This window comes from Elephas maximus, chromosome 1, assembly GCF_024166365.1.
Source record: "Elephas maximus indicus isolate mEleMax1 chromosome 1, mEleMax1 primary haplotype, whole genome shotgun sequence".
NCBI classification, from domain to species: domain Eukaryota; kingdom Metazoa; phylum Chordata; class Mammalia; order Proboscidea; family Elephantidae; genus Elephas; species Elephas maximus.
This window is the reverse complement of record NC_064819.1, coordinates 16,209,558-16,233,543: the sequence shown is the minus strand read 5'-3', so window position 1 is coordinate 16,233,543 and position 23,986 is coordinate 16,209,558. Positions and strand designations below refer to the sequence as shown.

At 42.2% G+C, this 23,986-nt stretch overlaps 1 protein-coding gene across 2 annotated transcripts in view; it reads left to right on the top strand.

The window, feature by feature from the left end:
* Window positions 1-23,986, top strand: part of SLC12A8 (solute carrier family 12 member 8) — a 203,726-nt gene that overhangs the window by 162,658 nt on the left and 17,082 nt on the right. For both annotated transcript variants that reach the window (XM_049878811.1, XM_049878802.1), the window contains 2 exons: window positions 12,110-12,256; window positions 17,102-17,747. In XM_049878811.1, the coding sequence (XP_049734768.1) occupies window positions 12,110-12,256; window positions 17,102-17,747 (793 nt within the window). The remainder of the gene's footprint in view (window positions 1-12,109; window positions 12,257-17,101; window positions 17,748-23,986) is intronic.

Genomic DNA, 23,986 nt, shown 5'->3' with positions numbered 1-23,986 from the left:
GGTTCCTGAGGATTGCCCCTTATATTTTAGGAGAAAGTACTGTTTTCTCTTGGTATGAGGTCTTTGCACAACAGCCCTACTTGATCTTCAAGGGTGTCGACTGCTAAGGGCAGCCTGGGGCAGGAAAATCTGAGCTCACAAAACAGAGACAATGGGGCTTGGTTTTCACATTAGCAAAGGTTTCTTTTGAAGGCATGTAGCCCCAAATATAAAGGCGATGTTTGTTTTTAGGGGGCCTTGACCTTACTATGAAAGCAAGCAGTGAAAACACTGACACCCCTTCCGCACCCAGTGTTCCCATACTCCCAGGGAGCAAAGTTTGCTCTCAGGGAAGGAATCTTTGTCTGTCTTTTATCTCTATGTGTGCCCCTCTGGCCTTGAGTTTCATCTTCCAAGGACCTTCTCTGTCACTGTGGAATGAAAAGCTTGGCTGCAATAAAGGAGCTGAAGGCCTCAGGAAGCAGCTACAAGAAGATCATTTGACCAGGGGAAGCTACTTCCTGCTCCTCTGTGCGCTTCTAAAGCTGGCCCAGGTTCCTTTCTGGTAGATTCCCCCACAGAGGTCCTTTCAATCATTAGAGACTCTGATCTGGAAGGAATGAGGAAAATTATCCCCCCAGCTGGGGCTCCCCTCCCCTCCTACCCCTGCTGTGCAGGGAAAGCTAAGAATGAGGATGTGGGTGGCTGGGTGGGCAGCCTGGTATCCAAGGAAGACCACAGACAGTGAAAGGGCAAACACATCTTCCAAAGCAGCACATTAGAGCCTGGTAGGTGGAAATTCCACACCTAATAATAGATGTGAACAGAGGGACGCATGTATGAAATGCCACCTGTCCCAGGCAGTGAAACAGGTAGGCAAGCATGTAGCCAATTGGGAACACCTGCTCAACCAGGCCTGGGGATAAAACGTGGGAATTATAATTACGCACACACTAGATGAGAAGTGGAGAGTTCATTTTTTGGAAAGGATAAAAGAATCTTTCCTGGTGTGGGTAGTTGTAAAGTCTACAGAAGGAGCCTTGGTGGCGCAATGGTTAAGCACTTGGCTGCTAATCCAAAGGTTGGTGGTTTGAACCCACCCAGCGGCTCTGCAGGAGAAAAGTCCTGGCCATCTGTTCCTGTGAAGATCACAGCCTAGAAAACCCCATGGGGCCGTTCTCCTCTGTCACATGGGATCGCTATGAGTTGAAATCAACTCCACAGCACCTAACAAGTACAAAGTCTACAAAGAAAGAAAAGATACCATTCTTGGTTCTCAGTAGCAAGCAGGAGCTGATGAAGGAAGTAAGTGAACAGTGTCGGAACCAACCAGGGCAATTCTGCAACAGCAGCAGCCTGGCCTTCTGCTGCCCCACCGCCAAAGGGGACCACACAGGATTTTTCCTCCAAAGACCATGACCTTGAACCCGGACTTCTCTCCTTTGTGTCTCTTTGGCGTCCCTCCTTAGGACTGACTTGGCTGCAGTAGCAGCTACTATCCTCAGGCAGCAAATAGGGCCACAATTGTTTTACTAACGGTGCCTGGAGCAGGTGGGAGTGCCAGATATAGAGGGAGGGAGGGACACGTACATACAGCCTAACACCCTGATGTGTTTTTTGTTTTATTTTTTAATTTTATTGGGGTAAAATAGGTATAACACAAAATTTGCTGTTTTAACTATTTTGAAGTGTTAAAAATAGTACAACCTAGTGACGTTAATTACATTTACCATGTGGCAGAACCATCACCACTATCTACTTCCAAAAGCTTTTCATCACTCTAAACAGAAACTCAGTTCCCCTTAAGCACTGACACCCCATTCCCCCCACCCCACCCCACCAGCCTCTGGTACCACTAATTTACTTTTGTCTCTGTGTAGTTGCTTATTCTAGATACTTCATGTAAATGGAATCATACAGTATTCGTCCTTTCAGTCAGCATGTTTTCAAGATTTATCCATGTGGTAGCGTGTAATAAAAAGCGTGTATCAGAACTTCATTTCTCTTTACGGCTGAATAATCCTGATGTGTTTTTAATAAATCGTTCACCGCTGCTTCACTTCTGCGCTATGGCCATGGTTCTGAGCCGGCCCGTCTCTGAGCTTCCCTGGGCCCTGAAGAGGCAAGACCTGTCTGTCTGTGTGTCCTGCCTCTCACTTGTGTGCTCGCAGCAGGCCCAACCTCTGACCTCTGACCTCCAACCTCCTTCCCTTGCCCTTGGTTCATTCACATGGATCTCCGCAGCCACTTCTCTCTCTTTCTCTTGGGTGCTTTCTGCCAGCACAATTATCTTCCACGGCTGCAGCCTGCCTGAAATGCCTTTCTGCTAACCAGCAGCTGGTCAATTAATCTGTTTCTTTCTGGGTTTCCTGCAGCTCCTCTGATCTATTTCTAATTATTTGGCTTCCCAACCCACAGTTTCTCTAAGAAGCTTCTTTTTACTTTTTATTCTCACCCAGAGGAACTTTTTCTCAACTCTTGAATGTCGTTCTCAGTAATGCTATGCGTTCTTAAAAATCTTTGGTACTTTGTGGTGGCTTTGAGATAACCTATGTAAAGTACAATACCTGCACTTAGTAGGTGCTTATTCCATTTTCACTCCCCTTCACATTACTTATGGGGAGACGCTGACAGATAGAGACATTTATTTTGGGGACACGTTTGTTTTCCCCAACAAATCCACCATGTTTACTTGAGTGGGAAAAACCAAAATAGTCAATCCCAATATTAGTCAGTCATAGAAAAAGGAATTGTGTAAAGGGCAGGTATTGGTAGGGATAACACTAAAGAGATTAAGTAAATGTTTCAAAATAAACTTGTGTACAGTCCAGGGAAAAATGTTTATAACACATCAAAGAGACCAAGTACTTTAGGAGCCCTGGGGCTTGCTAACTAGCAAATAAAAGCAGACTACATAGGAAAATGGGAGTCCCTGGGTGGTGCAAATGGCTAACATGCTCGGCTGCTAACCAAAAGGTTGGAGGTTTAAGTACACTCAGAGGCATCTTGGGAGAAAGGCCAGGTAATCTATTTCTGAAAAATCAGCCATCGAAAACCCTATGGAGCACAGTTCTACTCTGACACATACATGGGGTCACCATGAGTTGGAATAGACTCGATGGCAACTGGTTTTTAAGTAGGATAAGTCCCAAGCAAGCGTCTTTGTTAAAAATTGAGAATCCCACAAAGTAGAGTAAACTCTGATCATCCCTGGATTTAAGTCATGATTTCACATATTAAGAGGGACCCTTGGAAGTGCATGACAGGAGCTGTGTGTAGGAAGATGGTGATGGGAACAGGCTCTGGCACCTAGCCAGCTGGGGAGGACCTATGACCATCACAGCCTGATTGTCTTTGCTATCCATCGAGTACACAGTGCTACCTCTCAGAAAGTGAAGCCAACCCTGTTTCCTTATGAAAAATCAAGAGAGATCAAACTTGACTGAGTGCTGAGATGTTGGTCAATTTGTGGAGGGGAGATAGTATCTGTCTCTGTGGAAATGTGATGTGAGAGAAAACCAAGGGGCTGTTGAGACATTGCCATATTTATAAGTTTGGGCTTGCAAAGGTTTCAGGATGTACTGCTCAGTCATGTCAAGGGGCCGTGGAGATTAGCTGAGGCAGAATGAGCAAGTGACTTTAAATCCAAGGATTTAAAGGGAGCAGCCAGTGAGTTGATGGGTCCCTCCATGGCTAAAACTCAGAATGGTAGCTGGAAGAAGACACCAAGAGCAAACAGATGGAATAATTATCTATATCAGTAGTTACTGGAAAAAAGGGTAGTTCACATCCCAGATAATATTTTGGAAGGATAGAGTCCTTTTTGTGATGGCTCCAACAGGTATATGATGGAAGGGCACCTTTTTTTTTTTTTTTTAGTCTTATTGTTATTACCTTTTTATTTTCCTTTTCTTTTTTTTTTTATTGTGCTTTAAGTGAAAGTTTACAGTTCAAATTAATTTCTCATATACAAACTTATACACACATGGTTGTGTGACCCTAGTTGCTCTGCCTATAATGTGACAGCACACTCCTTTCCACCCTAGATTCATGTCCATTCAACCAGCGCCTGTCCCTTTTTGCCTTCTCATCTCGCCTCTGGACAGTAGCCTGCCCATTTAGTCTCATGTATCTACTTGAGCTAAGAAACATTCTCTTCACAAGTATCATTTATTATGTTTTATAATCTAGTTTAATCTTTGTCTGAAGAGTTGGCTTCAGGAGTGGTTTCAGTTCTGGGCTAACAGTGAGTCCAGGGGCCATGTCTTCCGGGGTCCCTTCAGTCTCAGTCAGACCATCAAGTTTGGTCTTTTTACTAGAACTTGAATTCTGCACCCCACTTTTCTCCTGCTCCATCAGGGACTCTCTTTCGTGTTCCCTGTCAGGACGGTCATTGGTGGTAACCGGGCACCATCTAGTTCTTCTGGTGTTAGGTTGATGGAGTCTCTGGTTTATGAGAAAGGGCACCATTTTTTTAAAAAGGAACTGTTAACACACATCTGCTCAAGTAAATTCTCACTTCCACCTCCGTTGACACATTTAGCCAGCTTGCAGTCCGTTATGAATAAAGGAAATTATGAATTCTGCAAGGACTCATATAAAGCCCTGCCCTGTGCCCAACACTGTGCCTGGAATACAACCTGTCCTCAGTAAACGCTTCTTAAATGGATGGCTGGGTGACAAACAGAAGGAAGAAAGAGGATTTAGGTGGGAGAGAGATGGAATCAAGTTTTATAATTTATCAAGACATGGGGGCTAGCATTTCATTTGTTTTTCAGAAAATGGGCTGAATAATAGTTTTACATGAAAGCGTGGTAAATGAACAGACCATGCTAAACACAATTGACCAACTGGACATAGACAAGTCACTAAACCTGGATGGCCCCCTCTCTCGGCCCTCCCAAGAGCTCTGGTGTCATCCCAGGGTGTGTTTGTAGGAGGGCTGGCCAAAGATGGCAGTTACCATATCAAGTCACCATGGTGCCAGAGACTCATCAAGGTCCTGAGGTCAGTCCCAACACTAAAAGGGTGCCATGCCAGGGGTCTCATTTCCCATCCTGAGTAAATGGACCGGCTTTAAATGGGGGGGAAAAGGGGAATTATTCCACACACATACAACACCTGTGGATGAAAAGCAGAATTTATGTAAGGAAATACTACCTGACTCTCCAGAAGAATTCTTTGAGGAGGGGAATGGAATGGATGCAGTGGACACACCCAGTGGTTCTCCACCGTGGTGCACGTTAGAATCACCGGGAGAGCTGTTTAAAACAATCAGCAATGCCCCGGACCTCTCTGTACCAATTAAACCGGAATCTCTGGGGGTGATTCTTAGGTTTAGCCAGAGTGCAGAACCACTGATTAGATTTTCAGAAAGCTTTTGATGAAATTCCATTATGGAGTCTATTTATTTTTAAGCCAGTTGACATAGGATGCATTTGGTAGAGAAGACAGAAACGACAGTGAGAGATGAACAAGCACATCTCTGAATGGATCGGGATTGATAATGGGACCAGCTTATCTAACAACTTTGTAAGGCATCCTGGGTATGGATTACAGTGAAATCATGAGGCTTTGTCATGGATTGAATTATATTCCCCCCAAAATGTATGTATGCATTGGGCTGGGCCATGATTCCCAGTATTGGGTGATTTTCCTGCGTGTTGTAAATCCTGCCTCTATGATGTTAATGAGGGAGGATGTGTGGAAGTTAAGTTAGTGAGGCAGCACTCAACCTACAGGATTGCACTGTGTCTTGAGGCAATCTCTTGACATATAAAAGACAGAAGCAAGCAGAGAGACAAGGAAACCTCATACCACCAAGAAAACAGTGCTGGGAGCAGAGTGCATCCGTTGGACTCAGGGTCCCTGTGCAGAGAAACTTCTAGTCTGGGAAGACTGATGAGAAGGCCAACAGAGAGAGAAAGCCTTCCCCTGGAACTGACACCGTGAATTTGGACTTTTAGCCTACTTTTAACTTCTCTTTGTTAAAGGCATCCACTCGTGGTATTTCTGTTATACCAGCACTAGATGACTAACACAGGCTTCATTATTTCAGCTGGTACTTGTTGGGCTCTGTTTGCTAGACTCTGTGTTAGGTGCTGTGGGGAGGGGGACAAAGGTGCATGAGACACAGATCTACCCTCTAAGACCTTATGGGGCACTGGCAAGATAAGCCACAGCGTAATTCACCATGCCATAGGGCAGAAAATAGAAAATGCCATCAAAGCCCACAAAGTGATGGGGAACAATAACTTGTTGCCATCACTGCCATTGTCAATTCCGATTCATAGTGACCCAATAGGACAGAGTAGAACCGCCCCATAGGGTTTCTAAGGAGCAGCTGGTGGATTTGAACTGTCGACCTTTTGGTTAGCAGCCAAGCTCTTAACCACTGCAACACTAGGGCTCCTAGGGATCAGTAACCCAAAAACCCAGGTGGCATTTATTTCTTCTAGTAATAAAATAACAAGTGAAGGGTGGGAAATGAGGGGGACAAGCCCAAGGAACTCATGAAATTGAAGAAAACATGATATTCAGTAGGGATATGAGTGAGGTGATACGTTTTGGGATAACTAATTCAAGATGAGATAGGCTCTGTAGTGGACCTTATCTTGTCCATCTCGCCTCAAAAAAACTAAGCCCGTTGCTGTCAAGTTGTTTCCGACTCATAGTGACCCTATAGGACAGGGTAGAACTGCCCCATAGGATTTTCAAGGAGTGGCTGGTGGATTCGAATTGCTGACCTTTTAGTTAGCAGCCAAACTCTTAACCACTGTGCCACCAGGGCTCCATCTAGCCTCTGGCCTCCCTATTTGGGGGTTATTTCCTTATATATTATTTCCTCCTCATATGTAGAGGCACAGTGGTTAAAGCACTTGGCTGCTAATCAGAGGGTTAGCAGTTTGAACCCACCAGCTCTGTAGGAGAAAGATGTTACAGTCTGCTTCCATAAAGGTGACAGCCTTGGAAACCCTATGGGGCAGTTCTACCCTGTCCTGTAGGGTTGCTATGAGTTGGAATTGATTCTATGACAACGGGTTTGGTTTGATTTTATGTGGTCTTGAAGGGGCCAGGTACCCCATTTAAAATTACAGAAGCCCATGGAACCAGACCCTTCCTTGTGCAGTTCCTTTGCAACCACGTGATCTAGGCTAGGAAATCTGGATCCTCAAATTGTAACAAATGAGGCAAAGATAAAGGGATGGTGAGAATTCATCTACAGGGCAGCAGTGGTGCTGATAGCAAACTGGTCAAACCATTCCTGCTCAAGAATCTGGTGTCCAGCTTGCTGGCCTGACAGAGACTGGAGAAACCCTGTGAGCATGGCCCCCAGACACCTTTTCAGCTCAGTAAAGAGGTCACTCCTGAGGTTCACCCTTCAGCCAAAGATTGAACAGGCCCATAAAACAAAATGAGACTAAAAGGGCACACCAGCCTAGGGGCAAGGACTAGAAGGCAGGAAGGGACAGGAAAGCTGGTGATGGGGAATCCAAGGTTGAGAAGGGAGAGTGTTGACCTGTCCTGGGGTTGTTAACCAATGCCATAAAACAATATGTATACTAACCTTTTAATGAGAAACTAGTTTGTTCTGTAAACCTTCATCTAAAGTACAATTGGAAAAAAAAAAAAAAGAATCTGATGTCCTATTAGGCTTGGGACCTACCCTTTTCCAAGCCCAATCTTTCAATCTTGTCACAGGTTCACAATGATTCTGTGAACCTCCAGCATCCTTCCAATATATTCTTTAAAAAAAAATTTTTTTTTTTTCTAACCAAGGATTCTGATTGATGGTCTCCAGTGATAATTTGTAAGCCAGGAAAAATCTCTAGCCAGGGACTGGGATTCAGTGTAGCTTGACACCACTAATCTAGTGCATTGCTAAAGCAAAGAAGTGAAAAATGGGGTTAGGAGAGCTTTTGTTGAGAAGGGTATAAATTGATAAAACTGAAAATTAAATATAACTCATCTGTGATATTTGAGTAAATGAGTGCGGGCCAACCATGCCTAAGGTAAAATAGAATGGAGAAGGGTACCTCAAATAATTAAGAAAAAGGAGACTTTCTTCTGACTACAGAGGAGGTCAGGGCTCAGGAGGGCGAATTGGATTCATGGCTGACATACCTGTGACAAAGCATTAAAGGAAGCCACAGCTGAGTGACGCTGCTACAACACGGTTCTTTTTTTAAGTAGACACCAAAGAGAACAACTATGCCCTCTCTTATTCTGCCTGTTGGTGCTTTGTGGGTCCTAAGGTCATGGATTCCCTCCATCCATCCATCCATCCGTCCGTCTGTCTGTCCGTCCGTCCATCCTTCCTTCCTTCCAAACATCTATCCACCCACCCATCCTCCTATCCACCCACCCACCCGTCTATCCACCCATCCATCCCCCCATCCACCCACCCATCCATCCATCCATCCATTCATTCAGGATTCATATTTTTATGTTGGGTGCCAAAAATACTAGGGTTCATTTAGACAGAAGCCCTGCATAAAGGAAGCCTCCAGACGAGTAGGGGTGACAACGTGATAGGTGCTATCCTAACATCATGTTGAGGTGCTATTGAGCACCGACGGGAACCAGTGTTGTGACGAGCATGAGAGATGGCGTTATGGAGAAAGTGAGGTTTGTGTTGAGTCTTGAAGCACAGTGAGGGATTCAATAAACAGACAATGAGTACATTAGGGGTGTGGGTAGAGTTCCAGCAGGCAGAGAAATTGTTCTGACCAAAAGACTCTGAGTGTGCAGGGTATGGGGATAGAAGGGCCACAGACCATGAATGGCATTGTACGCTGAGCAATGGGAGCCATTGATATGTTTGTGGCAGGGGTCTGACATGATCAGATTTGAGTCAAGAGAGGTCACTGTGGCAGAGGTTTTCAGGATGATCCAGAGTAAGGAGATCCTGGAGGCAGGAGGCTAGTTAGTGCTGTAGCTGGCCTCAAAGTGTGATCCCCAGACCATCAGCAGGTGATTCTTCACCTGGAAATCTGTTGGAAATCTAAATTCTCAGGTCTTATGGAATGCATAAACATCGATATCCTAGGCATTAGTGAGCTGAAATGGACTGGTATTGGCCATTTTGAATCAGACAATCACACAGTCTGCTATGCTGGGAATGACAACTTTAAGAGGAATGGTGTTGCACTCATTGTCAAAAAGAACATTTCAAGATGTATCCTGAAGTATAAAGCTGTCAGTGATAGGATAATATCTATACGCCTACAAAGAAGACCAGTTAATACGACTATTATTCAAATTTATGCACCAACCACTAGAGCCAAAGATGAAGAAATAGAAGATTTTTATCAGCTGCTGCAGTCTGAAATTGATCGAACATGGAATCAAGATGCATTGATAATTACCGACGATTGGAATGCGAAAGTTGCAAACAAAGAAGAAGGATCAGTAGTTGGAAAATATGGCCTTGGTGACAGAAACAATGCTGGAGATCAAATGATAGAATTTTGCAAGACCAACAACTTCTTCATTACAAATACCCTCTTTCACCAACATAAACGGTGACTATTTTTATACACTATACACACATGGACTTCGCCAGATGGAACACACACAAATCAAATTGACTACACCTGTGGAAAGAGACCATGGAAAAGCTCAATATCATCAGTCAGAACAAGGCCAGGGGCCAACTGTGGAACAGACCATCAATTGTTCATATGCAAGTTCAAGCTGAAACTGAAGAAAATCAGAGCGAGTCCACGAGAGCCAAAATATGACCTTGAGTATATCTCACTTGAATTTAGAGACCATCTGAAGAAGAGATTTGACGCATTGAACACTAGTGACCGAAGACCAGACGAGTTGTGGAATGACATCAAGGACATCATCTATGAAGAAAGCAAGAGGTCATTGAAAAAACAGAAAAGAAAGAAGAGACCAAGACAGATGTCAGAAGAGACTCTGAAACTTGCTCTCGAACGTCGAGCAGCTAAAGCAAAAGGCAGAATTGATGAAGTAAAAGAACTGAACAGAAGATTTCAAAGGGTGCCTCGAGAAGACAAAGTAAAGTATTATAATGACATGTGCAAAGAGCTGGAGATAGAAAACCAAAAGGGAAGAATACGCTTGATGTTTCTCAAGCTGAAAGGATTGAAGAAAAAATTCAAGCCCCGAGTTGCAATAGTGAAGGATTCCATGGGGGAAAATATTAAAAGAGGCAGGAAGCATCAAAAGAAGATGGAAGGAATACACAGTCATTATACCAAAAAGAATTAGTTGATATTCAACCATTTCAAGGGGTGGCATATGATAAGGAACCAATGGTACTGAAGGAAGAAGTCCAAGCTGCTCTGAAGGCATAGGCCAAAAACAAGGCTCCAGGAATTGATGGAATATCAATTGAGATGTTTCAACAAACAGATGTAGCGCTGGAGGTGCTCACTCGTCTATGCCAAGAAATATGGAAGACAGCTTCCTGGCCAACTGACTGGAAGAGATCCATATTTATGCCTATTCCCAAGAAAGGTGATCCAGCCAAATGTGGAAATTATAGAACAATATCATTAATATCGCACATAAGCAAAATATTGCTGAAGATCATTCAAAAATGGCAGCAGCAGTATATCGACAGGGAACTGCCAGAAATTCAGGCTGGTTTCAGAAGAGGACGTGGAACCAGGGATATCATTGCTGATGTCAGATGGATCCTGGCTGAAAACAGAGAATACCAGAAGGATGTTTATCTGTGTTTTATTGACTATGCAAAGACATTTGACTGTGTGGATCATAACAAATTATGGATAACATGGCAAAGAATGGGAATTCCAGAACACTTAATTGTGCTCATGAGGAACCTTTACGTAGATCAAGAGGCGGTTGTTCGTACAGAACAAGGGGTTACTGATTGGTTTAAAGTCAGAAAAGGTGTGCGTCAGGGTTGTATTCTTTCACCATACCTATTCAATCTGTATGCTGAGCAAATAATCCGAGAAGCTGGACTATATGAAGAAGAACAAGGCATCAGGATTGGAGGAAGACTCGTTAACAACCTGAGTTATGCAGATGACACAACCTTGCTTGACGAAAGTGAGGAGGACTTGAAGCACTTACCAATGAAGATCAAAGACCACAGCCTTCAGTTTGGATTGCACCTCAACATAGGGAAAACAAAAATCCTCACAACCGGACCAATGAGCAACATCATGATAAACGGAGAAAAGACTGAAGTTGTCAAGGATTTCATTTACTTGGATCCACAATCAACAGCCATGGAAGCAGCAGTCAAGAAATCAAAAGACACATTGCATTGGGTAAATCTGCTGCAAAGGACCTCTTTCAAGTTTTGAAAAGCAAAGATGTCACCCTGAAGACTAAGATGCGCCTGACCCGAGCCATGGTATTTTCAATCACATCATATGCATGTGAAAGCTGGACAATGAATAAGGAAGACCGAAGAAGAATTGACGCCTTTGAATTGTGGTGTTGGCGAAGAATATTGAACATACCATGGACTGGCGGAAGAATGAGCAAATCTGTCTTAGAAGAAGTACAACCAGAATGCTCCTTAGAAGCAAGGATGGCGAGACTGCGTCTTACATACTTTGGACATGTTGTCAGGAGGGATCAGTCCCTGGAGAAGGACATCATGCTTGGCAGAGTACAGGGTCAGTGGAAAAGAGGAAGACCTTCAGCGAGGTGGATTGACACAGTGGCTGCAACAATGAGCTCAAGTATAACAACGATTGTAAGGATGGCTCAGAACTGGGCAGTGTTTTGTTCTATTGTGCATAGGGTCGCTATGAGTCAGAACCAACTCAACAGCACCAAAAACACCACCACCAACAACCCCAGACCTACTGAATCAGAAACCCTGGGGCCATGGCCCAGAAATCATTTTTAATAAGCCCTTCAGGTGATTCTAATGTAGGCCCAATTTGAGAACCACTGTGTGGTCCATATATGAAGCAATGGTGGACTGAACTGAGATTGTGGCAGTGGGAATGAAGTGGCGCAAGGGTGGGGGATATTGGAAGTAGGTTCAAAAGGTTGGATCTAGAGGACTTAGTGTGTGATTAGATGGGGTGTGAATGTCTGCGTGCTGGGGGAGCAGGAAGGGACAAAAGCAGGTTCTGGCATTGGATAATGAAACTACTTCCTCATATAGGTGTCCCTAGTGGGCTTCCTGTTCCTTTTGGGCCTATACATCTCGTCTCTGGCCTCCTGTATGGGAGGACTGTACGGAGCCCCCCGGATCCTGCAGTGCATTGCCCAGGAGAAAGTGGTTCCTGCACTGGCCTGCCTGGGGCAAGGGGTGAGTGACCCTTATTTTTGAGAAATGTGCATTTAGCTGCTGACCTGACTATTGATCAATACATTGCTTAAGTCTTTGCCATTAGTGTCTCTGGCCAAGTTCTCTGGGGTGGGACAAATAAGAATGTGCAGGTTGCTTTAATAAAAATAAATTCGGAATCCTCCTAGTACAGAAGGAAGAGTCTCTTGGTAAGGAGGGAAGCTGGTCCTTGCAGCTCTATCTCTGCCCTTAAGGTTCACCTTCCCTTTGGGGCTCACTGTGTGATGATTCCCACACCTCTGACCTCTGGGCTGTCATGAATCATCATGACCCAAACCCTAACTGATACACTGTAGCTTGGCTGAGTCATGGCTGGAACAGTCAAAGGAGACATTCCTAAAACCTAGGGGTTGACAAGAAATAAACACAGAGAACTCCACTTCTTGGTAATGTGGTTTGCAAATGGTAGTTCATTTTTATCTTGTTGGGGTACCACAGGGCACCCCCACCCCCACCCTTTTGATCCCAGTCCCCTCGCTTTTAGGGCACATGTAGTTATAACCCATCCTTACTTCCTCCCTTTACCTTCCTCCACGTCTTTTCCTTCAGTCAGCATGGGCTGAGTGGCGGGACTGGCTATCATCTCTGGTACCTTCCATGTGGTATATGCCTTTTCTCTTATTATATTATCATTTCATTTAGTTTTTTTATTAGATAATATATGCCTATGCATATATTATTCAAAACTAACAATAATGTAAAATGTATACACTGAGAAATTTTACTAATATCGTGAGTCCTTCTCCTTCTTGTTTTTTTATTTGATATAGCCTGGAAATCTATCTTTTCATACGAATGTAGTGAGAATTTTCTCATCCTTTTTCCACTGTGTGGGCATACCATAGTTTAACCAGTTTACTACAGATTGACACTTGTGTGGCTTCCAAAAAACAGTGCTGCAATGAATAACTTGTGTGTATATATAATTTTGTACATGTGCATATATACATATATAAAGCTAGATGTGTTTATTTTTTAATTGTAATTTAGATGAGGGTTTACAGAGCAAATTAGTTTCTCAGCAAACAACTAATACCCATATTGTTTTGTGACATTGGTCGCCAATGCCAAGACACATCAACACTCTTCCCTTCATGACCTTGAGTTCCCCATTACCAGCTTTCCTGTCCCCTCCTGCTTTCTCGTACCTGCCCCTGGGCTGGTGCGCCCATTTAGTCTCATTTGTTTTATGGGCCTATCTAATCTTTGGCTGAAGGGTAAGTCTCAGGAGTGACTTCAGTACTGAGTTAAAAGGGTGTCTGGGGGTCATACTCTCGGGGTTTCCCCAGTCTCTGTCAGACCAGTAAGCCCGGTCTTTGTGAGGTAGAAATTCAAATTTGGGAGTTGTCAGCATAAAGCTGGCATTTAAGCCATAAGGCTGATTGAGATCACCTAGGGAGTGAGTATCACCACGCATCTGTCAGTTTGTTGTACTGTGGTGGCTTGTGTGTTGGTGTGATGCCATGATGCTGAAAGCTATGCCACTGGTATTTCAAATACCAGCAGGGTCACCCATCGTGGACAGGTTTCAGCTGAGCTTCCAGATCAAGACAGACTAGGAAGAAGGACCTGGCAGTCTACTTCTGAAAAAAAATTAGCCAGTGAACACTTTATGAATAGCAGCAGAACTTTGTCTGATACAGTGCCAGAAGATAAGCCCCTCAGGTTGGAAGGCACTCAAAATACAACTGGGGAAGAGCTGTCTCCTCAAAGTAGAGTTGACCTTAATGATGCAAATGGAATCAAGCTTTCAGAAACTTTATTTGCTGAAGTGGCACGACTCAAAATGAGAAGAAACAGCTGCAAGCATCCATTAATAAAAGGAACATGGAATGTAAGAAGTATGAATCTAGGAAAATTGGAAGTTGTCTAAAATTAAATGAAACATTTGAAGATAGATATCCTAGGCATTAGTGAGCCAAAATGGACTGGTATTGGCCATTTTGAATAGGACAATCACATGGTCCACTGTGTCAGAAATGACAAATTAAAGAGGAATGGCATTGCATTCATCATCAAAAAGAACATTTCAAGACCTATCCTGAAATACAATGCTTGCTGTCAGTGGTAGGATACCGTTCATATACCTACAAGGAGGAGCAGTTAATATAGCTATTATTCAAATTTATACAGCAACCACTAATGTCAAAGATGAGATTAAAGATTTTTACCAATTTCTGCAGTCTGAAATTGATCAAATATGCAATCAAGATGCATTCATACTTACTAGTGATTGTAATGGGAAAATTGGAAGCAAAGAAGAAGGAACAGTAGTTGGAAAATATGGCCATGGTGATAGAAACAATGCTGGAGATTGCATGATAGAATTTTACAAGACCAACGATTTCTTCACTGCAAGTACCTTTTTTCAACAACATAAATGGCGACTATATACATGGACCTTACTGGATGGAATACACAGGAATCAAATCGACTACATCTGCAGAAAGAAATGATGGAAAAGCTCAATATCGTCAGTCAGAACAAGGCCAGAGGCCGACTGTGGAACAGACCATCAGTTGCTCACATGCAAGTTCAAGTTGAAGCTGAAGAAAATTAAAACAAGTCAACAAGAGCCAAAGTATGACCTTAAGTCTATCCCACCTGAATTTAGAGACCATCTCAAGAATAGATTTGGTGCATTGAACACTAATGACCGAAGACCAGACAAGTTGCAGAATGACATCAAGGACATCATACATGAAGAAATTAAAGGAGTCATTAAAAAAGACAGGAAAGAAAGAAAAGACCAAAACGGATGTCAGAAGAGACTGTGAAACTTGCTCCTGAAAGTAGAATAACTAAAGTGAAAGGAAGAAATGATGAAGTGAAAGAGCTGAACAGAAGATTTCAAACGGCAGCTTGAGAAGACAAAGTAACGTATTTTAATGAAATGCGCAATGGCCTGGAGATAGAAAACCAAAAGAGAAGAACACGATCGGCATTTCTCAAGCTGAAAGAACTAAAGAAAAAATTCAAGCCTCAAGTTGCAATATTGAAGGATTCTATGGGCAGAATACTGAACAATGCAGGAAGCATCAAAAGAAGATGAAAGGAATACACAGAGTCACTGTTCCCAAAAGAATTGGTTGACGTTCAACCATTTCAGGCTGCACTGAAGGCACTGGCAGAAAAACAAGGCTTTAGAAACTGACAATACCAATTGAGGTATTTCAACAAATGATGCAGTGCTGGAAGTGCTCACTGGTCTATACCAAGAAATTTGGAAGACAGCTACCTGGCTAACCAACTGGAAGAGATCCATGTTTGTGCCCATTCCAAAGAAACGTGATCTAACAGAACACATGAATTATCAAACAATGTCATTAATATCACACACAAGTGTAATTTTGCTGAAGATCATTCAAAAGCAGTTGCAGAAGTACATTGTCAGGGAACTGCCAGAAATTCAAGCCAGATTCAAAAGAGGACGTGGAACCAGGGATATCATTGCTGATGTCAGAAGGATCCTGGCTGAAAGCAGGGAATACCAGAAAGATGTTTACCTGTGTTTTATTGGCTGTGCAAAGGCCTTTAATTGTGTGGATCATAACAAGTTATGAATAACATTAAGAGGAATAGGAATTCCAGAATACTTAATTGTACACATGAGAAGCCTGTACTTAGACCAGGACGCAGTCATTTGAACAGAACAAGAGGATCCTGCGTGGTTTAAAATCAGGAAAGATGTGCATCAGGGTTTTATTTTTTCACCATACTTAATCTGTATGCTGAGCAAAATAATCAGAGAAACTGGACTGTATGAAGAAGAATGGGGGATCAGGATTGGAGGAAGACCTATGATATGCAGATGACACAATCTTGTTTGCTGAAAGTGAAGAGGATTTGAAGCACTTACTGATGAAGATCAAAGACTACAGCCTTCTGTATGAATTACACCTTAACATAAAGGAAACAAAAATTCTCACAGCTGGACCAATAAGCAACACCATGATGAACGGAGAATATATAGAAGTTGTCAAGGATCCCATTTTACTTGGATCCACAATCAACGCTCGTGGAAGCAGCAGTCAGGAAATTGATGCATTGCATTGGGCAAATCTACTGCAGAAGACCTCTTTAAAGTGTTAAAAAGCAAAGATGTCACTTTAAGGACTAAGGTGCAGCTGGCCCAAGCCGGTATTTTCATTTTTTTCATATACATGCGAAAGCTGGACAATAAATAAGGAAGATGGAGGAAGAATTGATGCCTTTGAATTGTGGTGTTGGTGAAGAATTTATTGATTTTACCATGGACTACCAGAAGAACGAACAAATCTATCTTGGAAGAAGTACAGCCAGAATGCTCCTTAGAGAGACAGGGATAGTAAGGCTTCATCTCCCATACTATGGGCATGTTATCAGGAGAGCCCAGTCCCTGGAGAAGTACATCATGCTTGGTAAAGTAGAGGGTCAGTGAAAAAGAGGAAGACCCTCAGTGAGATAGATTGACACAGCGGCAGCAACAGTGGGTTCGAGCAAAATTGAAGTCAAAATTCAATAGTAATGCCCCATATTAATAGCTGACAATACAACTAATACCTATGCTATGTTAGGTGCCTACTGTGTGTTGGTACCGGATTAAGCATTTTACATGGGCTAGTTCTGATTCTGGATTAGCTCTGATGCTGACAGTAGCCCTATGAGTTGGATATTATTAATCCAAGTTTGTAAATGAGCAGTTACTAACATGCCTGAAGTCACACATGGGAGAAGTGACTGAGCCATTATGATTTGCATTTCTATCATATAATGTGATTTGCTTCTGAAACGTCATTGTCAGACATGTTATTTTTGTTTCTGCAGAAAGGACCAAATAAAACACCTGTTGCTGCCATCTGCCTGACCAGCTTGGTGACCATGGCCTTTGTCCTTGTGGGTCAGGTGAATGTCCTGGCCCCCATCGTCACCATCAACTTCATGCTGACGTACATAGCAGTGGACTACTCTTACTTCTCCCTGTCCATGGGTCCCTGCAGCCTCCCCCAGATGCCTGAGCCAGTGCACAGGGAAGACATGGAAGCTATCCAATGCTCTGAGCACCTGCTCTTGGAGAAGACTACCAGCTATGGTTCTGAGGGCACTGCCCAAAGCCTCTCTGAAGGCACACTGCTAGAATTTACCAAGGACATGGATCAGCTCCTCCAGCTAACCAGGAAGCTTGAGTGTAGCCAGCCCAGACGAGGAAAGAGTGATGGGATCCCAGAAAGTCAGAAGAGGAAATGCAAGAAGGCCATCAAGCAAACCCTGCAAGATAGCTTCCTCTTGGACCTTAAGTCCCCTACTCATTTCCCTGCTGAGGAATCTGAAAAGTTGTCTGCTGCCTCCTCAGAAAGGCAGGAGTCCTACTGGAATAATCAGAGTTCTGGGAGAGAATGGACTCAGCCTACGGGAACTTGTAGAGAACATCTGATCTCTGAGCTATGTAACCAACCTATGCCAAGTGGAGAAGGTGTGTGCTTTGGGATCACACTAGGGCCTCCTGTTTTGGGGTGACTGCTGTTTGTCTAACCTACCCAGTTTTCATGACCTTTTTTCCAAGTCCTTAGCAGTTCACTTTATAACTGGGTTTAAAATCCTTGTTAATTTTATTTTAAAAAGTTATATTCAGGTATGAGTTGAATTATTTATAATTCTACTCTGTTATAGATAGTTCATTTTAGGCAGAAATTTATATCTACTCCTGGAGCCCTGGCAGCGCAGTGGTTAAGAGCTTGGCTGCTAACCAAAAGGTCAGCAGTTTGAATCCACCAGCCACTCCTCGGAAACCATATGGGGCAGTTCTACTCTGTTCTTTAGGGTCACTACGAGTTGGAATTGACTCGACAGCAATGGGTCTAGTTTTTTCATTTTGGGTATGCCCTGGTGGCACAGTGGTTAAGCGCTCAGCTGCTAACTGAAAGGCTGGAGGTTCAAGCTTCCACCAGCTGCTCTGTGAGAAAAAGATGTGGCAATCTGCTTCTGTAAAGATTATAGCCTTGGAAACCCTATGGAGCAGTTCTACTCTCTCTTATAGGGTCGTTAAGAGTCAAAATCGACTAGATGGTAATGGGTTCCTGTTTGTTAGAAATGGGAGCCATTGTTAGTAATTGAATATTAATTTCATTTCACTCAAAAAATCAGCTGATGTGTAATGCCAAGAGGAGTGAAACTAGATTTCTTCTTTCAAGAGAAGTGTAAATGTGTTGTGATAAACTGCCTGGCAAGGACTTAGTATGTTTTGTCTATGGAAGATCAGGCAAGAATCAGGCAAGAAGGGATAGAGAGAAGGTGGCTAAGAAACACAGCTTTTCTTTGCTTTCTCAAATTTACAGGAGAGGCTCTCAAAGAGATGCTTACTAGGCATAAGAGAACCTGAAAGAGAGGGAGAAGTCACAATTTTGGAGAACCTCACCATGTGTGAGATGGTTTACATATATTATTTATTGTGTGCAAATGATTAATTATATAAATTAATATTACCTGATTAATATTGTATATGTAATACAATAGATATTTTCCACTTTACAAATGAAGACCCTGAGGCCTAGCGAGGTCACAGAGAAGTCTCAGAGCTGTCACTTGGCACAGCTGGGTGTCACACCCGGATCTGCCTGCATCTGAAGCATTCCAGGTGTTTTCCTCTCTATGACCCTCCCTGTTGAGATCTGCAGAGGCAAGTGTGGGCAAAGAGGAGAAGTCGGAGGGACAGAGAAGGAGATGTCTGAAAACAAATGCATAAAGCATACCTGCTGTTCCTTCTTTATCTCTAAATCGGCGGGGTTTTCTTTTTAATGGTAGAAGCATTATTACATTTTTTAAATTATTTTTATCACAACAATAAATGTATAGTTTAATAAGCCAAATGGCATTAAACTCGTTGCTGTCAAGTCGATTCCAACTCATAGCAACCCTATAGGACAGAGTGGAATTGCCCCACAGGTTTTCCAAAGAGCGGTTGGTGGATTTGAACTGCTGACGTTTTGGCTAACAGCTGAGCTCTTAACCACTGCACTAACAGTGCTCCCCAAATGGTATCAAAAGTCATATAATGAAAAATAGTAGTTTCCACTCTTCTGTACTCTCCGTCTGTTACCCTTTTCCACCCCTTAGTCCCATACACAGAAGAACCTACTTTCAACCAGAATATTGCTGTTTTTGTTATTAACCTTCATATCACTAAATAATACATTGGTATTGCTCCTCTTCGATATGTCAATTTCAGTCACCACCTTTTGACTTCCTGTTATGGCAAATGAGGATTTACCTCGTTTATACCATTATCTCTGCTTCCCCACATCCAACCTCCCCAATGTAGTTATATCACAGTTTTTGATTGACTTAATAGCCAGGATTCATATTATCATTTTCATGTTATCATGGCTAAGTAAATATTGCTTAGTCCTGAGCCACACATTATATTATAATTCCATTTTCTTTTTTGTACTTTTTCTGTTTCCTGGACTTAACAATTGCCTTGGTTTTATTCTTATTTGCTTAGTTTTCTGTTACCATTTTACTCTAAATATTTTGGCAGATAAGTCAATTGTTATTTTTCAAATTCCCAAATTATGGTGATAAATATGATCAAAATATGATGAAAAATCTATTACATCTTTTTCCTTCTGTCTTACAGCTCCCATCTCCCTACTCCAATCTAGACTGCTTGCTCTCTAGGCCTGCTGCAAAGCTGTTGTCTTGGAATTCCTCTGTTTATCATGCTTCCGTGTTGAATCCAGGAAAAAAGAGATTTCTTGGATGCACTATTATAGAGGAATTTTGTCATTCTTTTTTGCCTGTCCAGTGGTGAATGACCTCCCTATGTTTGAAGAAGTTCCAACATTATGGGTCTTGGAGGGAGGCAAACTAGCCTTTCACACTCAAAAGTAAAAACACTAGATACTCAGTTTTCCAGCCTACCTCGCAGCCAGAGTTCAGGCACAGAACAAGGATTCTGCTAATTAGGTGAAATTGGAGCTTGGAATTGGAAACCTGAAGAAATGGGGCTTTGGAATGGAAACATGATGGTAGCTGGAGGACAAATACATTCCTGGCTCCAGTGTCCAATGTCTAGGCTTTCTGGGTTGGTGGGGCAGGCTGCAATGTCTAGAGTTTCGTAAAATGTCTGTTGGCCTTTTGATTTCTTTTCATACTTTAAAGTGAAGTGCCACAACGCTGTTTAAAAGTCCTGTGTACACAGATAGGACTTGTTGATCTGGGTACCTCACTGTAGAATGATTGGGAAGAAGTTAGTTTTTTCACTGGTGGACCTCCAGATGTCAATATCTACAGGTTTTTCTTGGGCTCTTCGGTTCTTCCAGAAAATCCTTCCCTGAAAGAACATATAGATGGCTGCTTAAATCCTGGGAGTAGAGTGAGGGAAGGGAATCTGAGGGGGTCTTGCTACTTAGGATACACACTTTTATTTAATTTCCCTGTTGCTGTTCAATCCCCCTACCCTGTTCTGTGCCTGGGGTCTCATATCTGGGCATGCTCTGGTTTGATTTCTTTAAAGGAAAGCCCCTGGGCAAGGGATTGGGAAAGAGAAGGGGTTGTTTCCTAGATGTATAGGTGAAAGAAAGGGTCTTTTTGTTCAGCTGCCCCATATACTGATTTACAACCATCCGCCTATACCTTAACACTTCCATGGAATCTGGTACTTCCTGGTCCTGACCTTTGCTGGGATTCACCAGGTAAATTGGCTGCTTCTTGTCAGTACCTCTGTGGGCCCTCAGAGTTCATCCTCCTGTGCTCTGCCTGGTATCTTACTACTCCTCTGTCACTTTTCCATCTTACAAGATGGAAAATTCTCTTAGTGTTTGTTGCTTTATGCCTTTTAATTCCTTTTCTATCTTCTCAGTGTATTTTTAGGAGAGTCATGTGGTCAGTCTGCCATGTTTAATCAACGAAGTGGTCACCAGCCAGTTGCCCAATCTTAGAAATGTCATAGCCATTGTTAACTAGTCTCTCTTTCCCCACCGCCTCCTTTCCATCCTTGCTACCTTGACCTGGGTGCAGACTTTCATCACCTCGCACCTGAACTCTTGCTAAGTCTGCAAACCAGAAACAGATTGTGGGAGAGTCTGTTTCTCCTTCACACTGCCCACTGAATGATCTTTCTAAAATAAAACACTGATCACGTCTCTCTTACTTAAAAACCTTTGGTGGAATCTAGTTCCTTCAGCCTAAAGTCCAAAATCCTTGGTGTGATATGCATGGTCCTTCATAATCTCATTCTAACCTACCTTGCCAGACATTTTCCTCACATCGACCCATATGCACTCTATTTTCCCATTAAACCCAAACTAGTGCCCTAAAGAACCCATCATGTTCTTTCATTCCTTCTTGCCTTTGCATATGCCTCTTGAATTGCCTTACTCCCCACTTCTCCATCTGGAAAACTCCAGTTTATCCTTTAAATTTCACCTGACCTTTAAGACTCACTTATACTCCTTTTGAGATTCTCTGATTTCATTCATTATGCAACCATAACAGTTGATTCACACTAGTAAAAGCAGTTATCACATTGTTTTACAAATATTTGTTTACAGGCTTAGCTTCAGTCCTATCTGTCTGTCTGTCTTAAGGAAAATAAGTATTAGTTTCATTCCTTTACCGTTACACTGTGAACTTCTTTTGGTCACAGATCATATCTTTTTGCCTTTGTATCCACAGTATCCCGCACCATAAGTGGCACATAGGCTAGTTTAATTGATGGACAATTGAACAAATACTGGCTAAAAAATTGGAATTTTGATCAGCAAAGCAGAAAGAGTTAAACTACCATAAGGACCTATTCTGTACTAAATCAGATGCCATAAAATAATAAAGATCAAATCACTATTGAAAAAATATTGTTCGGGGGAAATAAAAATTGGTATAAAAATTATCTTGGGGCTATGTTTTATACCTTATACAGCCATGAATCCCTTATTTATCACAGCTGTGCAAGAGAGATAATTCTGACTCTTGAAGACATCATCAAAGACAAAAAGGATCTGATTAAATAGAAATAAAAAAGCATTTGCACAACAGAGTGTCACAGAAGGAAACAATTATTCTGACAAAGATAGCTGATAAAAGCATACCTTCCACAGTTTATTGGTTTTAAAAACAGCAAGGTCAAAATCCAGATTCTACTAAAAAAAGGTCAGAGATGAATAAGAAGTTTACACATGAAAAATCGATGCCAGACTCATCCATTGTCCATTCAACAAACTAAGTTTTATTGTTAAGTGTTAAACATTGTTAGTAGCTAAAAATATCAAGCATTTATTGGACATGTCCTAAGTGCCTGGTACTGGGATAGCACTTTATATGGATTATCTCATCTGAGCTCAGGTTGAGCATTGTTATTATCCCTTTACAGATGATAGAACTGAGACTTAGAGAAATTGAACACTTGCTCAGGATTTGAGACAGCCACAATTTGAACCCAGGTCTGTCTGGCTTTAGAACCTGTGCACTTAACTACACACAGCGTATGCTGCATGCTGTACCTATTATGAACTAGGCCATGGTATTGATTAAATGAACATAAAGTAAAATCCATTTAAGATATTACTGCCTATCAAACTATCCAAAATTTAAATAAAAAATAGTAGGTCTATGGGAATCAGATATTTGTACACATTACTGGAGGAAATATCAGTTGATTCCTTCCTTCTGGATTTGTCGATTAAAGTTTTTCATCAAACTTGGGAAGTTTTGGAATATTATTTCTTCAAATATTTTTTCTGCACTGTTCTTTTTTGCCCGTTTCTGTGGGACTCCCATTACACGTTTGTTGGTATGCTCAGCATTTCCCCACAGGTCTGTTCCTTTTTTATCCATCTTTCCTCTCTGGTCTTCAGATTGAGTAATTTCTATCGATTTATCTTCAGTTTCTTTCTTCTGCCATCTCAAATATGTTGTTGAGTCCATCTAGTAGATTTTTCATTTCTATTCTTGAACTTTTTAACTCTATAATTTTCATTTTTTAAATAGTTTCGATTTCTCCTTTGGTGTTCTCTATTTTTAAAGTCATTGTCATCACATTTTCCTTAAACGGTTGACATCGGATTTTCCCTTAATTCTTTGGACAAACATACCAGTTGCCCGTTGCCCTGAGTTGATTCCGACTCATAGTGACCCTGTAAGATGGAGTAGAACTGCCCCATAGGGTTTCCAAGGAGTGGCTGGTGGATTCAAACTGCCAGCCTTTTGGTTAGTAACTGTAGCTGCTTGGACACATATAGCTGCTTTAAGGTCTTTGTCTGCTACATCCAACATCTGGGTCTACTCAGAGATAGTTTCTTCCCATTGCTTTTTTTCCCTGAGCATGGGTTGCAGTGTTCTGTTTCTTTACATGCTTTTTTTTTCCCCCTGAATTTTTGTCTTGTTTATTTGTTTGTTTTACTAACTTGCCTTCATTTAAACTGGAGAATTTGTCTTCACTGTGGTTGGTGGCTGCTGATGTCTCTGCTCAGTTTTTTATTCTTATTTGTATTTTTTAGCCTGGCTTCCTAGGAGTCTCTCCTGTGTCAGCATAGCCTATAAGTTTCCACCCTCTGCTAATGGATCTGTGTGTGGGTTGGGGAGCACATCAAAGTTATAGAAAGTTCTTCAGTTTCCTCTAGGTTTTTTTTTTTTTTCCCACCAGGTTCTGCTGGGTCTCCCCAGGCATGGTTATAGTTTCTTGGTCAACCAGGGAAATACGGGACAGTTATCTAG